Raw genomic sequence first — 19,463 nt, forward strand, 5'->3', positions numbered from 1 at the left:
CATCTCCAGAATTCTTTCAGGTTGCAAAACTGAAACTGGCAGGGCACGGTGGCTCACACCTATAATCCCAGCACTTTGGGAGGCCGAGGCGGACGGATCATGAGGTCAAGAGATCAAGACCATCCTGGCCAACATGGTGAAACCCTGTCTCTACTAAAAATACAAAAATTGGCTGGGCGTGGTGGCACGCACCTGTAATCCCAGCTACTCTGGAGGCTGAGGCAGGAGAATCGCTTGAACGCGGGAGACAGAGGTTACAGTAAGCTGAGATCATGACACTACACTCCAGCGCAGTAACAGTGAGACTCCATCTCAAAACAACAACAACAACAACAACAACAACAAAACCGTGAAACTCCATGCCCAGTAATCAGTAATTCGGTGTTCCCTCTCCTCTGGCACCCACCATTCTACTTTCTCTATGAATCTGGTGATGCTAGGGGCCTCATATAAGTGGAATCACACAGTATTTGCCCTTTTGTGACTGGCTTATTTCACTTACCATAATGTCCTCAAGGTTCATCCATATGACAAGTTTCACCCTTCCCTTTTTAGGCTGAATCAGGCTGGGTGCAGTGACTCACGCCTGTAATCCCAGCACTTTGGGAGGCTGAGGTGGGTGGACCATTTGAAGTCAGGAGGTCCAGACCAGCCTGGGCAACATGGTGAAACCCAGTCTCCACTAAAAATGCAAAAATTAGCTGGGTGTGGTGGCTCACGCCTGTAAGTCCCAGATGCTTGGAAGGCTGAGGCATGAGAATTGCTTGAGCCAAGATCAAGGCGGAGGTTGCAGTGAGCTGAGATCGTGCCACTGCACTCCAGCCTGAATGACAGAGTGAGACTCTGTCTCAAGGAAAAAGAAAAAAAGGCTGAATCATATTCCAGTGTATGTATATATTGAGTGACTTTTTAAATAGAAAATTATAGTACAAGGAAATGAAAAGGTTTCCATTGAAGGTATGGTTGACACAGGAGACGGGCTCAGAGGGGCATTTTTTGGTAGGGAATGAGCCCCTTACCCCCACCTCACTGCTTAAGAAACCAATTCTTTTTTTTTTTCTGAGACAGAGTTTCACTCTTGTTGCCCAGGTTGGAGTGCAATGGCGCAATCTTGGCTCACTGCAACCTCAGCCTCCTGGGTTTAAGTGATTCTCCTGCCTCAGCCTCCCGAGTAGCTGGGATTATAGGCTCCTGCCACCACGCCCAGTTAATTTTGTATTTTTAGTAGAGACGGGGTTTCACCATGTTGGCCATGCTGGTCTCGAACTCTTGATCTCAGGCAATCTGCCCGCCTCGGCGTCCCAAAGTGCTAGGATTACAGGCGCGAGCCACTGCACCCGGTCTGGTTTTGAACTCTTTAGCTTAAACAGTCTGCCCACCTTGGCCTTCCAAAGTGCTGGGATTACAGGCATGAGCCACCACACCGGGCCAAGAAACCAATTCTCCATCAAGATCAGCCCCTTGGGGATGTCCCTGCCCACCTTCCATGGTGGAGATAATTGTGAAATCTGGGTTGATGGCATCCTTCCTTCCCTCAACCTGCTCTAACATCTGCCCCTCCTTCTCCCACCAGCTGTTGGCTGGGCCCCTGTGCTGCTCCCTGGTGACAGCATGCATGGAGGCAGATTCACATAGGGCCAAGCAGGTGCAAAGCCAGACTGTTCTGTGGGAGAGCAGGCTTTTGCCCACACCCACACCTGGATTATCCTAAGGCACCAGTGGCCAATAGCGTTGGTACCATCCCAGGCATTATCCATCAGACACTTACCCAGGGACAAGCCCTTACCTCCCTGCATTGGAAATATCAGCCACACCCCGAGGAAGATACTGTTACCTTTTTTTTTTTTTTTTTTTTTTAAGACAGAGTCTTGCTCTGTCACCCAGGCTGGAGTGGAATGCAGTGGTGTGGTTTCGGCGCACTGCAACCTCCGCCTCCCGGGTTCAAGCGATTCTCCCGCCTTGACCTCCCAGGTAGCTGGGATTATAAGCATGTGCCACCACATCTGGCTAATTTTTGCATTTTTTTCATAGCGACAGGGTTTCACCATGTTGGCCAAGCTGGTCTGGAACTTCTGAACTTAAATGATCCACCCACCTCGGCCTCCCAAAGTGCTGGGATTATGGGCGTGAGCACTGTGCCCGGTCACCATTCTCATTTCACAGATAAACAAACTGAGTCTTGGAGAGATGCTGGATCACCTACACAGGGTCACACAGCTGACAAATGGCCAGGCAATAATTTGACCCCAGTTCTGTGGCACCGGGCATTCCAGACGGACATGGGCCCAGAGACACTCAGCTCATCAGCAGCAGCCTCAGAATTATTTAAACATGGCTGGGTGCGGTGACTCATGCCTGTAATCCCAGCACTTTGGGAGGCTGAGGTGGGCGGATCACCTGAGGTCAGGAGTTCGAGACCAGCCTGGTCAACATGGTGAAACCCCGTCTTTACTAAAAATACAAGAATTAGCTGGGCATGGTGGTGGGCGCCTGTAATCCTAGCTACTCGAGAAGCTGAGGCAGGAGAATCGCTTGAACCCGGGAGGTGGAGGTTGTAGTGAGCTGAGATCGCTCCATTGCACTCCAGACTGGGGACAAGAGTGAGACTTGTCTCAAAAAAAAAAAAAAAAGGATTACTGGAAAACAGGACTTGCCTTCATGCTTCTATTCATTGTCCACTGCCACCTCTGTCCCCACCCTACTACTCGTCTTTGGCTTTTGGCCATCAGTCACAGCCTCCCATGGCCAATCCCAAGTGGTCAATTCCTCTAAGCATGAAACTGGGACCCTTGTAGCATCTCCTCCCCTTGTCCATCCCTCCTTCGCAGAATCATGACCTCCTGCTTCCCCTCCTCTCGGCTGTTTTCTCTAATTTGTGCTGGTTTTTCTCCCTAAACTATACCAGCCCTGGATCCCCTCACATCATCCACTCTCCCCGGGAAATTCACCTGCCTGGAAGCTGCGGTCAGCACGTCCATGCTGTCAGTTTCCAGATTTCTGCTGCTCCCAGGTCGCCATCCCGCCAAAGTCAAACCTGCTTCCCCAACACCTCCTGTCTGCGTGCTGCCCAGACACGTCAGGGCTGAAGTCATCTCCCACAGAGCCTGCTTTCCTCCTCCCCTGGCTTCTTGGCCAAGATGTCACCCTCCACCCAGTCTTCAGGGACAAAATTCTGAGAGTCATCTCTGACTCCATCTCACACCCTCTTGGCACTCAGCTCCTCACTAAGCCCTGGGATTGCATCTGTCTTTCCCATGATGGTCCCTCCTCTGACCAATTTCCACGGCCCCCATTTCTTGATTGAATCATGGTAGCCGCCTCCTCACTCAGCACCCAGGTCTTTCTTCTTGCCTGCAAATCAGACCTGCCGTTTCAAATCCTGTAAATGCTCCCACTGGCCTGGCACTGTGCTCCCCAGCAAATGGACCTTGGCAAATGCCATTCCCCTACCAGTAATGCCCTCCCCTCAGCCTGCCAAATTCTTCCCAGCTCTTCACGACCCTGTTCAACAGACAGTTCCTCTAGGAGGGCCTACCAATCGCCCCTGAGCTGGGTCAGGGGACACTCCCCTTCTGGGTTCTCCTACCTCATCTTTTTCAGGGGCAACAATGTGGAGTCTCGCTGTGTCGCCCAGGCTGGAGTGCAGTGACACAATCTCTGCTCACTGCAATCTCCACCTCCCAGGTCAAGCGATTCTCCTGAGTAACTGGGATTATAGGCGAGTGCCACCACGCCCAGCTAATTATTGTATTTTTAGTTAGAGACGAGTTTTCACCATGTTGGTCAGGCTGGTCTCGAACCGTTGACCTTGTGATCTGCCCGCCTCGGCCTCCCAAAGTGCTGGGATTACAGGAGTGACCCATTGTGCCTGGTCTTTTTTTTTTTTTTTTTTTTTAAAGACGGAGTCTTGCTCTGTCGCCTAGGCTGGAGGTGCAGTGGTGTGATCTCAGCTCACTGCACCCTCCACCTCCCAGGTTCAAGCGATTCTCCTGCCTCAGCCTCCCAAGTATCTGGGACTACAGGCATGCACCATGATGCCTATCTAATTTGTTTTGTATTTTTAGTAGAGACAGGGCTTCACCATCTTGGTCAGGCTGATCTCCAACTCCTGATTTCAAATGATCCACCTGCCTCAACCTTCCAAAATGCTGGGATTACAGGAATGAGACACTGTGCCCAGCCACGGACAACTGTTTTTTGTGTTTTTGTTTTTGAGACAGGGTCTTGCTTTGTTGCCCAGGCTGAAGTGCAGTGACATGATCAAAGTTCACTGCAGTTTTGACCTCCCAGGCTCAAGTGATCCTCCCACCTCAACTTTCAGAGTAGCTGGCATTATAGGTATGCACTACCACACCCGGCTAATTTTGTCTTTTTTTTTTTTTTTTTTTTTCTTTTAAGACAGCCTGTTGCCCAGGCTGGAGCACAATGGTGAGATCTTGGTTTACTGCAACCTCCGCCTCCCAGGTTCAAGTGATTCTCCTACCTCAGCCTCCCAAGTAGACTGGATTACAGGCATGTGCCACCATGCCCGGCTAATTTTGTATATTTTTAGTAGAGACAGGGTTTCACCGTGTTGGTCAGGTTGGTCTCGAACTCCTGAGCTCAAGTGATCCACCCACCTCAGCCTCCCAAAGGGCTGGGATTACAGGCATGAGCCACTGTGCCTGACCCAGCCAATTTAAAATCATAATTAAAAAAAAAATTGTAGAGACGAGGTCTCACTATGTTTCCCAGGCTGGTCTCAAACTCCTGGGTTCAAGTGATCCTGCTGCCTCAGCCTCCCAAAGTGCTGGGATTCCAGGTACGTGCCACCATGCCCAGCTAATTTTTTTTTTTTTTGGTATGGACAGGGTTTCCCTATGTTTCCCAGGCTGGTCTCAAATACCTGGCCTCAAGTGATCCTCCCACTCCCGGCCTCCCAAAGTGCTAGGACTATAGATGTGAGCCACTGCACCCAGCCAGAGACAACTGTCTTTCCCCACATCCTGGTGATGGGGACCTGTCCATTTTCCCAGCACCTGACACACGACGGGTGGCAGGGAACTGTCTACTGACTGCACAAATGAATAAAAGGCTCAACTGAGACCGGGGCACCCAGGATCCCAGAGAACAACCGAGCTCCAGTTTCAGGCTTTCTCACAACCCTCATGGCCACTTTTACCCCATCCTTCTTCCACCTGTGCTATGAGGCACTCACTGCTCTCGTTCCAAAGACTCATGCTGGCCAGGCACAGTGGCTCACGCGTGTAATCTCAGCACTTTGGGAGGCCGAGGCAGGTGGATCACCTGAGGTCAGGAGTTTGAGACCCGCCTGGCCAACATGGCGAAACCCCATCTCTACTAAAAATACAAAATTAGCTGGATGTGGTGGTGCACGCCTGTAATCCCAGCTACTCAGGAGGCTGAAGCAGGAGAATCGTTGAAACTGGGAGGCAGAGGTTGCAGTGAGCCAAGATCGCACCAATGCACTCCAGCATGGGCAATAAGAGTGAAACTCCATCTCCAAGAAAAAAAAAAGTTCGGCCGGGCGCGGTGGCTCAAGCCTGTAATCCTAGCACTTTGGGAGGCCAAGACTGGCGGATCACGAGGTCAGGAGATCGAGACCATCCTGGCTAACACAGTGAAACCCCGTCTCTACTAAAAATACAAAAAACTAGCCGGGCAAGGTGGCGGGCACCTGTAGTCCCAGCTACTCCGGAGGCTGAGGCAGGAGAATGGCGTAAACCCGGGAGGCGGAGCTTGCAGTGAGTTGAGATCCGGCCACCGCACTCCAGCCTGGGCGATAGAGTGAGACTCGTCTCAAAAAAAAAAAAAAAAAAAAGTTCATGCTGGCCAGGCACAGTGAGTCACACCTGTAATCCCAGTACTTCTCAGAGGCTGAGGCAAGAGGATCACTTGAGCCCAGGAGTTCCAGACCAGCCTGGGCAAGATAGTGAGACCCCGTCCCTAAAAAACAACAACGACAACAAAAGTTAAAAATTAGCTGGGCATGGTAGTACACGCCTGCAGTCCCAGCTCCTCAGGAGGACCTCTTTGAGCCCAGGAGGTCAAGGCTGCAGTGAGCTACGATTGCACTGCTGCACTCCAGCCTGAGTGACAGAGCAAGACCCTATGTATAAAATAAAATTTTAGGTCAGGCGCAGTGGCTCATGCCTGTAATCCCAGAACTTTGGGAAGCCGAGGCAGGCTGATCACCTGAGGTCAGGAGTTCAAGACCAGCCTGGCCAACATGGTGAAACCCCATCTCTACAAAAAAATACAAAACTAGCTGGGCATGATGGCAGGTGCCTGTAATCCCAGTTACTCAGGAGTATGAGGCAGGAGGATCGCTTTAACCCAGGAGGCCGAGGTTGCAGTGAGCTGAAATTACACCACTGCACTCTAGCCTGGGGGACAGAGCAAGACTCAATCTCAAAAAAAAAAAAAAAAAAGGAAATATAGAATAAAATTTTAGGCTGGGTATGGTGGCTCATGCCTGTAATCCCAGCATTTTTGTAGGCTGAGGAGGGCGGATCACTTGAGGTCATGAGTTTGACTTCAATGTGGTGAAGCCCCATCGCTACTAACACAAAAAAATTAGCTGGGCATGGTAATCCCAGCTGCTCAGGAGGCCAAGGCAGGAGAATCGCTTGAACCTGGGAAGTGGAGGCTGCAGTGAGCCAAGATCATGCCACTGCACTCCAGGGTGGATGACAGAGCAAGATTCCATCTCAAAAAAATAAGAAAAAAAAATGTTGGCCAGGCGTGGTGGCTCAAGCCTGTAATCCCACCACTTTGGGAGGCCAAGACGGGCGGATCACGAGGTCAGGAGATCGAGACCATCCTGGCTAACACGGTGAAACCTCGTCTCTACTAAAAGAATACAAAAAACTAGCCAGGCGAGGTGGCGGGAGCCTGTAGTCCCAGCTACTCGGGAGGCTGAGACAGGAGAATGGCGTAAACCCAGGAGGCGGAGCTTGCAGTGAGCTGAGATCCGGCCACTGCACTCCAGCCTGGGCGGTAGAGCGAGACTCCGTCTCAAAAAAAGAAAAGAAAAAAGAAAAAAAAATGTTAAAAGGCTCACATTGTTTGTTTACCGAAATACATTTATTTTCAGAAGACACTCTCTCTCCCTGAAAGAGCAAGCCAGCATTGGCATCACGTACAGAGGCTAGCCATGAAAACAAATACAATGAAACAAAGCAAAGTGCAGTCTTGGCCAGTTCCTGATGCTGGCAAGGCTGCCAGCCCTGGCCTTGGGCACTCTAGATTCTAGGAGAGGTGAGCAAGTATCTGTTACCATGCCTTGAAGGACACAGCAACAGAACCAGGTGCGGTGGCTCACACCTGTAATTCCAATACTTTGGGAAGCTGGGGCGGGAGGATTGCTTGAGCCTAGCAGTTCAAGACTAGCCTGAGCAACACAGCGAGACCCTGTCTCTGTTTAAAAAAACAAACAAACACAGGCCGGGCGCGGTGGTTCATGCCTGTAATCCCAGCACTTTGGGAGGCTGAGGAGGGCAGATCACGAGGTCAGGAGATTGAGACCATCCTGATTAACAGGGTGAAACCCCGTCTCTACTAAAACAAAATGCACAAAAATTAGCTGGGTGTGGTGGCGGGCGCCTATAGTCCCAGCTACTCGGGAGGCTGAGGCAGGAGAATGGCGTGAACCCGGGAGGCAGAACTTGCAGTGAGCTGAGGTTGTACCACTGCACTCTAGCCCAGGCGACAGAGTGAGACTCTGTCTCAAACAAAACAAAACAAAACAAAACAACAGCAGCAGCAGTAATGGAAGCCCTCAGCCTTGATGCCACGGGAAGGTGGCAGAGATTTTAGGAGGGAGCAATTCTGGGAGCTCTCCTGGCAATGAGGGTTGCCCGTGGAGGCTGTCCCGTCCCTGGAGGTCACTCAGAGTCTGGTTGGCCTCTTGCAGGTGACAGTGGCCAGAGTGGGGAAGCTGGGTCAGAACAGGTAGAGAGGCTCAGCCGGACGTGGTGGCTCATACCTATAATCCCAGCACTTTGGGAGGCTGAGGCCGGCAGATCACCTGAGGCCAGGAGTTCCAGATCAGCCTGGCCAACATGGTGAAATCCCAGATCTACTAAAAATACAAACATTAGCGGGGCCATGGTGGTGCATGCCTGTAATCCCAGCTGCTCAGGAGGCTGAGGCAAGAGAATCACTTGAACCCGGGAGGCGGAGGTTGTAGTGAGCCGAGATCACACCACTGCATTCCAGCCTGGGTAACAGAGCATGACTCTGTCTCCAAAAAAGAAGAGATAGAGATACGGAGGCTGATGGTGGAGGAGGTGGCAGAGATAGGAGCCTGGGGGAGGGGTGCTGAGGTCTGGGTAGGGTGTCTTCAAGGGGTGAGGGTGGCAGGTTGGGATGAGTATCTGGGGTAGATCTGGAAACTGCCTGCTTGGGCAGGAATACGGGGACACACAGCCTAGGGGTGGGAGGGGGTGAGGAGAGCCAGGTGGGCAAATTCCAGGCGTGGAATTCTAAGATGGTACCATCTGAGAGGGTGTAAAATAACAGGTGAGGGCAGGAGCCGTGGAGCTCCAGGGTCCCTAGGCATCTACTTAACAAACCTTTTTTTTTTTTTTTTTTTTTTCCCAGAGACAGGATTCCACTCTGTTGCCCAGGCTGGAGTGCAGTGGTGGGATCATCACTCACTGCAGCCTCGAACTCTTGGGTTCAAATGTTCCCCCTGCCTCAGCCTCCCAAGTAGCTGAGACTACAGGCACCCAGGCCACTACACCCAGCTAATATTTTTTTTTGAGATGGAATTTTGCTCTTGTTGCCCAGGCTGGAGCGCAATGGCAGATCTCGGCTCATTGCAACCTCCGTCTCCCGGGTTCAAGCGATTTTTCTCCCTTAGCCTCCTGAGTAGCTGGAGTTACAGGCATGTGCCACCACACCTGGCTAATTTTTTTTGTATTTTTAGTACAGATGGGATTTTACCATGTTGGTCAGGCTGGTCTCAAACTCCTGACCTCAGGTGATCCACCCGCCTTGGCCTCCCAAAGTGCTGGGATTACAGGCATAAGCAAGCCACTGTGCCCAGCCCTCACCCAGCTAATTAAAAAAAAAATTTTTTTTGGCCGGGCGCAGTGGCTCAAGCCTGTAATCCCAGCACTTTGGGAGGCCAAGACAGGCGGATCACAAGGTCAGGAGATTGAGACCATCCTGGCTAATACAGTGAAACCCCGTCTCTACTAAAAAATACAAAAAACTAGCCGGGTGAGGTGGCGGGCGTCTGTAGTCCCAGCTACTCGGGAGGCTGAGGCAGGAGAATGGTGTAAACCCGGGAAGCGGAGCTTGCAGTGAGCTGAGATCCGGCCACTGCACTCCAGCCTGGGCGACAGAGCCAGACTCCGTCTCAAAAAAAAAAAAAAAAAAAAAAAATTTTTATAGAGATAGGGTCTCACTATGTTGCCCAGCCTGGTTTCAAACTCCTGGACTCAAGCTTTCCTTGAGCCTCAGCCTCTCAAAGTGTTGGGATGACAGGTGCAAGCCACTGTGTCCAGCCTCCAGGCATCCATCTGAACCTACATGGGCCTGCAGTCCTGCCTGGGTCTCAGAGGAGCTGGGGGCAGTGGGTTGAGACATTAGTAATCTGTGGACCTCAGAGCCTGCTCCTATCCTGCAGGGTGGCTCAGGCAGCTGGAGTCCTCTGTGAAATCAATTCACCATCTTTTTTTGCGGGAGATGAAGTCTCGCTCTGTCACCCAGGCTGGAGTGTAATGGCATGATCTAGGCTCACTGCAACCTCCACCTCCTGGATTCAAGTGATTCTCCTGCCTCAGTCTCCCAAGTCGCTGGGACCACAGGCACCTGCCACCACGCCCAGCTAAGTTTTGTATTTTTAGTAGAGATGGGGTTTTACCATGTTGGCCAGGCTGGTCTCGAACTCCTGGCCTCAAGTGATCCTCCTGCCTCGGTCTCCCAAAGTGCTGGGATGACAGGCATGAGCCACCACACCTGGCCTCAAGTCACCATCTTGATACCCGTCCATCTAGTGAAGAAAGAAGCCACAGACAGCCCCCACAGAGCACACGTCTTCCGTCAGCCCTCTGGGTTGGATGGGTTAGCACAGAGAAGGGTCTCCAGTGGGGAGGCAGAGGCTACCCACAGTCCCTTTAAGGGCCAGAGGTGTTTGTGTAACTGGAGGCAAAGCGTTTCCTCTCAGATGACGGTCCAGGACTGCCCCTCCACTGGGATACACACAGACAGAGTCCATCCCTCTCTCCGCAGTGGCTCTGAGTACAAGCCTATCCCTTCTCCATCTCAGGATCTCCTGGGAGGCTCCCTGTGGCTCCTGACCTGGCATTTGAGGCCTTTGTGACCCGGTTGAGCCCACCGCCCTGTCCTGGCCCCGCTGTCTGCCCTCCCACAGCCACCTTGACTCCGAGGTTCTCAGCCTAGGGTCTCCACGGGCGGATTCCCAGAGTCTGCTTCAATGTTTGGAATGTCGCTCCGATACCATTCCCAGATGCCAGGTCTTTGCCTGGGCCACTCCCTCTAAGTCACTGTTCAGCATTCCGTTATCTGATGCCTGGCATGGTTAAACCTTCAAGTGGGCAGCTTACCTGTGGCTGCCTCCAGGAAGTCTCGAAGACTCCCAGCCTGGGTCAAGAGCCTCTCCTTGGTCATGCGCAGTGGCTCATGCCTGTAATTCCAGTGCTTTGGGAGGCCAAAGCGGGTAGATCACCTGAGGTCAGGAGTTCAAGACCAGTGTGGCCAACATGGTGAAACCTCATCTCTAGTAATAATACAAGAATTAGCTGGGTGTGGTGGCACGCGCCTGTAATCCCAGTTACTTGGGAGGCTGAGGGAGTAGAATCACTTGAACCTGGGAGGCAAAGGTTGCAATGAACCAAGATTGTATCACTGCACACTCCAACCTGGGCGACAGAGTGAGACTCTGTCTTAAAGTAAAAATAAAAACAAAAAAGAAAGGCCAAATGCAGATCCCAGCACTTTGGGAGGATGAGGCGGGCAGATGACTTGAGATCAGGAGTTCAAGACCAGCCTGGCCAGCATGGCAAAACCCTGTCTCTACAAAAGAATACAAAAATTAGCCAGGCGCGGTGGCTCACACCTGTAATCCCAGCACTTTGGAAGGCCGAGGCGGGCGGATCACGAGGTCAGGAGATCGAAACCATCCTGGCTAACACGGTGAAACCCCGTCTCTACTAAAAATAGAAAAAAATTAGCCAGGCGTGGTGGCGGGCGCCTGTAGTCCCAGCTACTCGGGAGGCTGAGGCAGGAGAATGGCGTGAACCCAGGAGGCGGAGCTTGCAGTGAGCAGAGATTGCACCACTGCACTCCAGCCTGGGTGACAGAGCAAGACTCTGTCTCAAAAAAAAAAAAAAAAAAAAAAAAAGAAAGAAACCTCTCCTTGCCTGCAGTGTCTCTGATTGCTTTCCTTGCACCCTGGTTAATGTGCCTTGTAACTGACAGGGACAGTTTCCAGAAAGGCAGTAACCAAGTCCACTTCCTGTCTCAGCCCATCACTCACTCCCACTCAGGCCCCAGCCGTAATGTCACCTTTTCAGAGGGGCCCTGACTGCCCACAAAATAAAGTAACGTCTCTTTGCTCTTCATCACGTTTCTGTTGCACAGGCTGGATTGCAGTGGTGTGATCTTGGCTCACTCACTACAACCTCTGCCTCCCTGGTTCAAGCAATTCTCCTGACTCAGCCTCCTGAGTAGCTGGGACTACAGGTGTGCACTGCTGCACCTGGCTCATTTTTGTATTTTTAGTAGACAGGGTTTCGCCATGTTGGCCACGCTGGTCTCGAACTCTTGACCTCAGGTGATCCACCCACCTCGGCCTCCCAAAGTGCTGGGATTACAGGTGTGAGCCACTGCGCCTGGCCCTGTTGCTTGGCTTTTGCTGTTTGTCCTCTAGGCCCCTGATGAGGCTGCCATCCCTGCATCCCTAGGGCTCCCGTCACCTATCTGAGAACGTCCTGGCTCCTCCATCCAGCTCTGGCTGCTTGCCCACTGGCTGCTGCCGCCACTTCCGCTTCCTCCTCCTCCTCCTCCCTCCTCTCCCCACTGACCTTCACCGCCTCTGCTTCCATACGCTCATCAGTATACTTCCCTGGCTACTTCCCTCTCCCAGTTCAGCTGAGCCCCATTGCGTGGAGGCGAAAGGGAGAAGCATTGGCCACTGAGTGGTCCTCCTCTCCTTCCTCCTGCCAGCTTCCTCAGCCTTCAAGTTTCGAGCACCCCAGCACAGGTGACCACTGCACGTACAGGATGACAAAGTAACCATGCAAAAGCAGTAGGATCCCATAACCTTTCACCCCTTGAGCAAGGACTCTCCAGGGTCTGCTGTGGTTAGACTGGGGATCCCCAAGGACCTTCAGCCTCTTCCTCTGCTCCTCTCTCTACTGTATGACTCTTTGCTCAGTTTGCTCCAGCCACCCCAGCCTCATTGCCGTTCCTCCAACACACCAGGCATGTTCCAGCCTCAGGGCCTTTGCACCTGCTGGGCCTTCCGCCCGGAGCACTGTTCCTCCAGATGTCTAGCTGCTCCTTCAAGCCTCATCCTTGTCCCCGTCACCTTCTCCCTGCAGGGACATCAGCTCTGTAAGGCTTCCTGTGGCTGTCCCCAGTGCCTCCCATTGCAGACACTTCCTAAGTCTGTGCTGAATGAACACATGGCAGACAGACAGACAGACGGACAGACGGACGGACAGGGGTGGGAGGAAGGCGGGGCCAGGCACAGGGCAGAAGCGGTCCCCCAGGCATGGCTGATAGGAAATGATCACTCTTCAGACACAGTGTTGTGGGACCCTGGACTAAAATCTGTCTCTAGGAGTCCAGGAGGGGGTAGGGAGGGAACTTGAACTGAGCTCCAGGCAGTGCAGTGTGTGTATGTGTGTGTGACAGCATCCTATTAACAAAGGTCTAGAGTCCAGACTCAGGGAGGGGAAGGTCTCTTCTATGCTACTCTGTTTTTTGTTTGTTTTTGAAACAGTGTCTTGCTCTGTCACCCAGGCTGGAGTGCAGTAGTGCGATCACGGCTCACTGTGACCTCTGCCTCCTGGGTTCAAGCAATTCTCCTGTCTCAACCTCCCAAGTAGCTGGGATTATAGAAACATGCCACCACACAGGGCTAATTTTTATATTTTTAGTAGAGACGGGATTTCCCTATGTTGGCCAGGCTAGTCTCGAACTCTTAACCTCAGGTGATCTGCCCGCCTTGGCCTCTCAAAGTGCTGGGATTACAGGTGTGAGCCATTGCGCCGGGCCTCTCTATGCTACTCTGGTCAGAGCCATGATGGGTCTGAGGGGTCTACTCAAGGATGGCAAAGAAAAGGCTGTGCTTGGCCAGGTGCGGTGGCTCATGCCTATAATCCTAGTGCTTTGGGAGGTTGAGGCTGGAGGCTTGCTTGACGCCAGGGGTTCAAGACCAGCCCAGGCAACATAGTGAGACCCCCGTCTGTCTGTACAAAAAATTTTTTTAACGATTAGCTAGGCATGGTGGTGCATGCCTGTGGTCCCAGCTCTCAGGAGGCTAAGGTAGGAGGACGACTTGAGCTCAGGAGGCTGAGGCTGCAGTGAGTTATGATCATGCCACTGCACTCCAGCCTGAGTGACAGAGCAAGACTCTGCCTTTGAAAGAAAGAGGCCAAGTGCAGTGGCTCATGCCTGTAATCCCAGCACTTTGGGAGGCTGAGGCATTTGAACTCAGTAGTTTGAGACCAGCCTGGGCAACTGGCGAAACTCTACAAAATCGCTACAAAAATTGCAAAAATTAGCTAGGTGTGGTGGCTCATGCCTGTAGTCCCAGGCTGATTGCTTAAACTTGAGAGGTGGAGGTTGCAGTGGGCCAAGATCGCACCCCTGTACCCCAGCCTGGGCGATAGAGCCAGAACCTATCTCGAAAAAACAAAACAAAACAAAAAACAACAAAGAAAGAAAAGAGCCCGTACTGAAAGGCGTGGGGAAGAAAACAGGGTTGGTAAAGAGCAGTCACAAAAGAGAGTGAGACGGGCTGGGCGCGGTGGCTCATACCTGTAATCCCAGCACTTTGGGAGCCCAAGACAGGTGGATCACCTGAGGTCAGGAGTTCGAGACCAGCCTGGCCAACATGGTGAAACTCTATCTCTACTAATAATACAAACATTAGCTGGGTATGGTGGCATGCGCCTGTAATCCCAGCAACTCAGAAGGCTGAGGCAGGAGAATTGCTTGAACCTGGGAGGTAGAGGTTGCAGTGGGCCAAGATCGCACCATTGCACTCCAGCCTGAGCAACAAGAATGAAACTCCATTCCAAAAAAAAAAAGTAAGATGCCTGCTACCAAATTATCAAACAGGGGTTTCAAGTTCCTTTCCTCCTATGAAAGCCCCAGCTTCCTTGGCTCCCAGCTTGCCACCCACTCCTGGTTTTCCTTCTGCCCTTTTTCTGCTGTCTCCCAAGCTCCCAGCTTGCATCAAAGCCCATCCTGCGCCGTACCACCCGGGTGTCTAGTGGCATTGCAATTTCCAGATGCTGAGAACAAATTGCTGACTTGTACCTAAAGCTGCTCTGCCATGAGCAGCTGCTCCCTCCCCGGGGCCTCTCCATACCTCTCCAAGATCCAGCCAAGTCTCACCCGTCCACGCCTTCACCTGGTCTGGCCCCATCATTTCTCCCCTATCCTGGTGCAGTCCCTTCCATCCTGGTCTCCAGGCTCCTGCCTTCAACCCCTGCAGTCTGTTCCCTGAGCTCTAAATAATGCCAAATACTTGTTTAAGGTTAGCAGGCTGGCTCTGCCCTTCCTCTTCTCCCCTCTTCTGGATCTTACAGCCCTGGCTTTGTGGTTCTTTCATCCAAGCACCCTGGCAGTTTCTCTCCTCTGCAGTTTGCCCACTGGTCTCTTGGCCTGGTGAACTCCTCCTCACCCTTAGTGACCCAGCCAACTGTCACCTCCTCCAGGAGGCCTTCCCTGACTCCTCCTTAGGCTGAGTCAGGTGACTTCTCTGGACTCCCCCTGGCCCTAGGCATGACTCTGTTTTTTTTTTTTTTTTGGGAGGTAGTGTCACTTTGTCACTCAGGCTGGAGTGCAGTGGCACGATCTCGGCTCACTGCAAACTCCGCCTCCCAGGTTCAAGAGATTCTCCTGCCTTGGCCTCCCATGTAGCTGAGATTATAGGTACATGCCACCATGCCCGGCTAATTTTTGTATTTTAGTAGAGACGGGGTTTCACCATGTTGGCCAGGCTGCTCTCGAAATCCTGACCTTAGGTGATCTGCCTGCCTCAGCTTCCCAAATTGCTGGGATTACAGGTGTGAGCCACTGCACCTGGCTCCTCTGTGATATTCTCGTGATATTTTAATAGCCTGTTTAGCAAGTATTCACCACCAGCCAGGCACCGTGTTCAGCTCTTTACCTATAGGTCATGACTGCTATTATCCCATTTTACAGGTGGAGAAACTGAAGCACGAGGTGGTGAAGTCAGTAGCCCAGAGGCCCTCAACTCAAAGTGGCAGGACAGGGCTTGCGGGTGGCTGGGGGTGGGGGGTGGGGGTGGTCAGGCTTAAGCCCAGCCGATGGGAAAGGGAGAAGCTTGTGGTGCTCAGAGAAAGGGGCAGGGCAGCAAGCTCCCAAGGCACCTGCCTTTCTCTGCCATCCTACGGGTGGGAGGAGGGGACCTGGGCCCACTTCTCCTGCCAACTACAGGCATCCTAGTGGCTCCTGAGCCAAGACATTCTGTGCCAGGCACTGGTCCAACCGCTTTATTCAACCTGCAGACAGCCCTGGGTCGGTAGGTGGACCCTGTTGTGAATTTCTCAGAGGAGAAAATGGAAGTCCACACATCTGAAAACTCTCACCGGGCATTAGAGCCCTCCACGGTTCCTTAGGGGTGTGGCTGCTACCAAGATCTGCCTAACCTTGGCTTTCATTGATCCATGAACACTCCCAGGGCTCGCTCACATACCCATTTTACAGATTGGTAAACTGAAGTTCAGCAACCTTTCCCTGGGGGGCCCTACAGCCAGTTCAAAGACCAAGGCCGCCACCCCCCCCTCCCCGCCATCCACCGCCCAGGCTCAAAGTACCTCTGCTGGCAGTGGGTGAGCTGGAAAAGCAGGTAAGAAAAGTCCTCACTGCCTCTTCCTCCACACCTGGCTGGGCCTGATGGGGCCCAGGTGCACTGAATGAGGCTTCTAGTCAGCCCTCCAGCTCCACTTCTGTGTTTATTCACAGCAGCTGCTCGGGGAAGGCAGACCCATCTGAGGCTGGGGAGGCCGAGGGCTTCAAAGGCAGTTCCACAGTCCAGGAACCCTATCCCCATATAACAGACCCAGGTCCCCCCAGTGGGGTCACCCTGGCCTCTGCGCTCAGATGGCCGAGCTCTTGCCTGAGCTCACACTGGAGTCGATGGGTGCATTCCCCCATCTCATAGGTTTTGCAAACCACAACAGCCTCTCCCTGCCTGCCTCCCTGTGTCCCCCAGAGCGGCTTCTCCCCAAGTCTCCCATCCCAGCAATGAAAGCCTCTTCTATATCTGTTCCCCACGCCTCACTTGCAAACAGACAGAATTAGATGACGCTCCTCTGCCAAAGCGAATTTTCAGTTCACCCACTTCCTATCACACCTTCCAGCCAGGTCAGGCCAGCACCCCCCTTCCAAATATCCCCATCACAGCGGCTACGGGATATTCTTAAGACACAATCCGATCACGCCATGCACCTGCTGTTCCAAGCCTCCCTGGTCCCCACCGCCCTGAGAACGGGTTCCACACTCTCCTCGCCGCTTCCCAGACCCCGGCAAACCTCTCTCCACCTCCGACCCTCCCTTCTCCGCGTTTCAGCCACGCTGGCCTCTTTTCTGCTCGGCATACACTCCCGGCTGGGCCCTGCCCCACAATCTTGCTGTTTCCTGGGCCTAAAAAGCCCTCGCTGGCTGATCCAACCAGGCCAAATGATATTATCCCCACCTGGGCACCTCCACCTCACCCCGGCCGCCTGATGCGTTAGCTCGGGATTGGAATGACGCGTTTAAGCGGTTCTCAGAAGCCGTCTACGCGGCCGGGCTGCGGGTTCCAAGGCCAGGGTCCCAGCTGCGTCCCCAGCCCTGGCACGTCGGGGGCACGGGGCGCTCCCCCGGCTCACACATCCGAATTCCCCCGCGTCACGAGGCCAGGATCGCCCCTACTCGCTCCTGCCCGTTTCGCAGCCGCGTCCTCGGACACCCGCGGCGCCCTGGCCCTCGTGGGGGAGCGCGGACCGCTCGGGGAGACGGCCCAGATGGGGAACCCCGAGAGGGACAGTCCCCGGCGGGGTGATGGGGGCTGGAGCCCAGTTGCGAGTGGGGGCCGCCTGTGACCGCCATGGCTGCGGAGGCGGGGCCGGAGCCAGCCGTGAAGGTGGCGTCCGGGGCGGTGTTCGCAGCGCGGGGCGCTCGCTTACCTGGGGGCGCAGGCGGCAGAACGCACCCAGAGCCTGCGGCGGGGCTGGGGACGGCGCGCCTGGCGGGGTACCCGGGGCAACTGCAGGCACGCGAAGCCCGCTCCAGGCAACCGGACTCTGCTCCCGGCCGGGCCTCGGCCCCCAGCAGGGGAAAAAAGGCTTGAGTGGGGGGAGGCCGGGGCGGGGCCGCGGGGGCGGGGCCTGGGCGGGGCTCGCGCCCCAGAACGGTGGGGCCTGGCGCTGGGCTGGGGCCCTGGAGAGGCGGGGTCTGGCGCGGGGCGGGGAACTTGGAGGGGCAGGGCCTGGAGCTGGCGCGGGGTCCCCCAGGCGCTTGTCCCCCTCGGCGCAACTAGGCCTCTCCCTAGCCCCTGACCCCGCCCCCCATTCCCGCCCCCGCCACCGCCCCCGTTCCCGCTCCGCCCATCTCTGCCCCGCGGCGCGCCTGGCCCGGGTCCAGCCTCGCGTCTCAAGCCTGCGCCTTATCTCTCGCCTTTGAACCCAGCATTGTCCGCTGCGCGCTCCGTCCGCCCCGGCTTCACCCTTGTTCGCTGTCTCCCCGGTCCCCTCCCGGGTCCTCTCTTCTGCCGGAGATGCTCTGGCTCCGCTCATCGGTCCATACCCCCACACTCCTGGGGCGCTCTGAGCCTCTGGGGCGCGCAGTTGGGTGGTGCACAGGGGAGGCCCAGACTTCTCCAGGCCTCATCGGCCACTCTGGGTACCCCGACTCTGGGGCCCTGTTGGAGGGCCCAGTCCAGGGGTTCGCCCGAGGCGCGCGCGGGGGCCAACCGAGAAAGTGAGGGCATCTGGGCAAAGGCTGCGGTTTGGTGGGGTGCAGGGGTCAGGCGGCAGAGCTGGGGAGATAAGATGGGAGATAGGCCGGGTGGGTGGTGGCACAGCCCTGGTTTTGGCTGAGGGCAGCAGCAGTGGGGGCTGGGTCCCCCGCTTGCCTGATAGAACCGAAAATGACCGGATCTCAGCAGCGCAGGGAGCCTGGGCGATCCCTGAATAGAGGACAGTCCCAGGGGATTTCAGAGTCGCTGGCCCACCTCGTGTCCTCTAGGCAAGTGGCTTCACCTTACAGAGACAATAAGCCTCTGTAAAATGGGGATAATAAATCTTTCTCTGACTCAGCTCAGCAGACCCAAGACCCATCGGGGTGAAGTTGAGGCCTCCCTGGCCATAGGGCCCTAGGCAAGCTGAGATTTTATTTCCTCACAGAAAAGGGGCGCGGGGAGCGGGCGCGGCGGGGGCGGTCAGGGAGGCAAGAGACCTCTGTTGCAAGTGTGGAAGAACCTGTCCCTCCAAGTTCAGACTCCTGGCCTTTGCACTTAGCTTTCCCTCTGCTACACTGTTTCTCTTTTCTTTTCTTTCTTTCTTTTTTTTTTGGCGGGGGGACGAAGTCTCGCATTGTGGCCCCAGGCTGGAGTGCAATGGCGCGATCTCAGCTCACTGCAACCTCCGCCTCCCAGGTTCACTTGATTCTCCTGCCTCAACGTCCCTAGTAGCTGGGATTACAGGCGCATACCACATACAGGGCTAATTTTTTGTATTTTATTTTTTTTTTTTTTTTTTTAGTAGAGGGGTTTCACTATGTTGGCCAGACTGGTCTCAAACTCCTGACTTCGTGATCTGCCGGCCTTGCCTCCCAAATCCCAAATCCCTTGCCTGGGATTACAGGCGTCAGCCAGCACGCCTGGCCTTCTCTTTTCTTTTTTTTTCTTTTTTTTTTTTTTTAAATCTGTTAGAGGCTGGGCGCGGTGGCTCACATCTGTAATCCTAGCACTTTGGGAGGTTGAGGCAGGTGCATCACCTGAGGTCAGGAGTTCGAGACCAGCCTGGCCAACATGGCGAAATCCTGTCTCTACTAAAAACACAAAAATTAGCTGGAAGTAGAATTGCGTGAACCCAGGAGACACAGTGAAACCCCGTCTCTACTAAAAATACAAAAAATTAGCTGGGCATGGTGGTGCACACCTGTAGTCCCAGCTACTTGAGAGTCTGAGGCAGGAGAATCGCTTGAACCCAGGAGGCAGAGGTTGCAGTGAGTCAAAATTACACTGC

General features: G+C 54.0%; 1 protein-coding gene across 7 annotated transcripts in view; it reads right to left on the reverse strand.

Moving 5' to 3' along the window:
• Positions 1–17,616, reverse strand: part of CERS4 (ceramide synthase 4) — a 54,449-nt gene extending 36,833 nt beyond the window's left edge. For 3 of the 7 annotated variants that reach the window (XM_033196453.1, XM_033196448.1, XM_033196450.1), the window contains exon 1: positions 17,403–17,615. Coding sequence is in view for 1 of the 7 variants with exons in the window: in XM_033196447.1 (XP_033052338.1) it covers positions 2,949–3,092 (144 nt within the window). In the remaining 6 variants the exon portion in view is untranslated. Of the gene's footprint in view, positions 1–2,948; positions 3,606–17,402 lie in introns of those variants that run through there. The other 4 variants (XM_033196447.1, XM_033196454.1, XM_033196455.1 and 1 more) reach the window with 3 other exon arrangements.
• Between the last annotated feature and the right edge of the window lie 1,847 nt (positions 17,617–19,463).

This window comes from Trachypithecus francoisi, unplaced genomic scaffold (genome assembly GCF_009764315.1).
Source record: "Trachypithecus francoisi isolate TF-2019V2 unplaced genomic scaffold, Tfra_2.0 Lachesis_group5, whole genome shotgun sequence".
In the NCBI taxonomy this organism is placed as follows: domain Eukaryota; kingdom Metazoa; phylum Chordata; class Mammalia; order Primates; family Cercopithecidae; genus Trachypithecus; species Trachypithecus francoisi.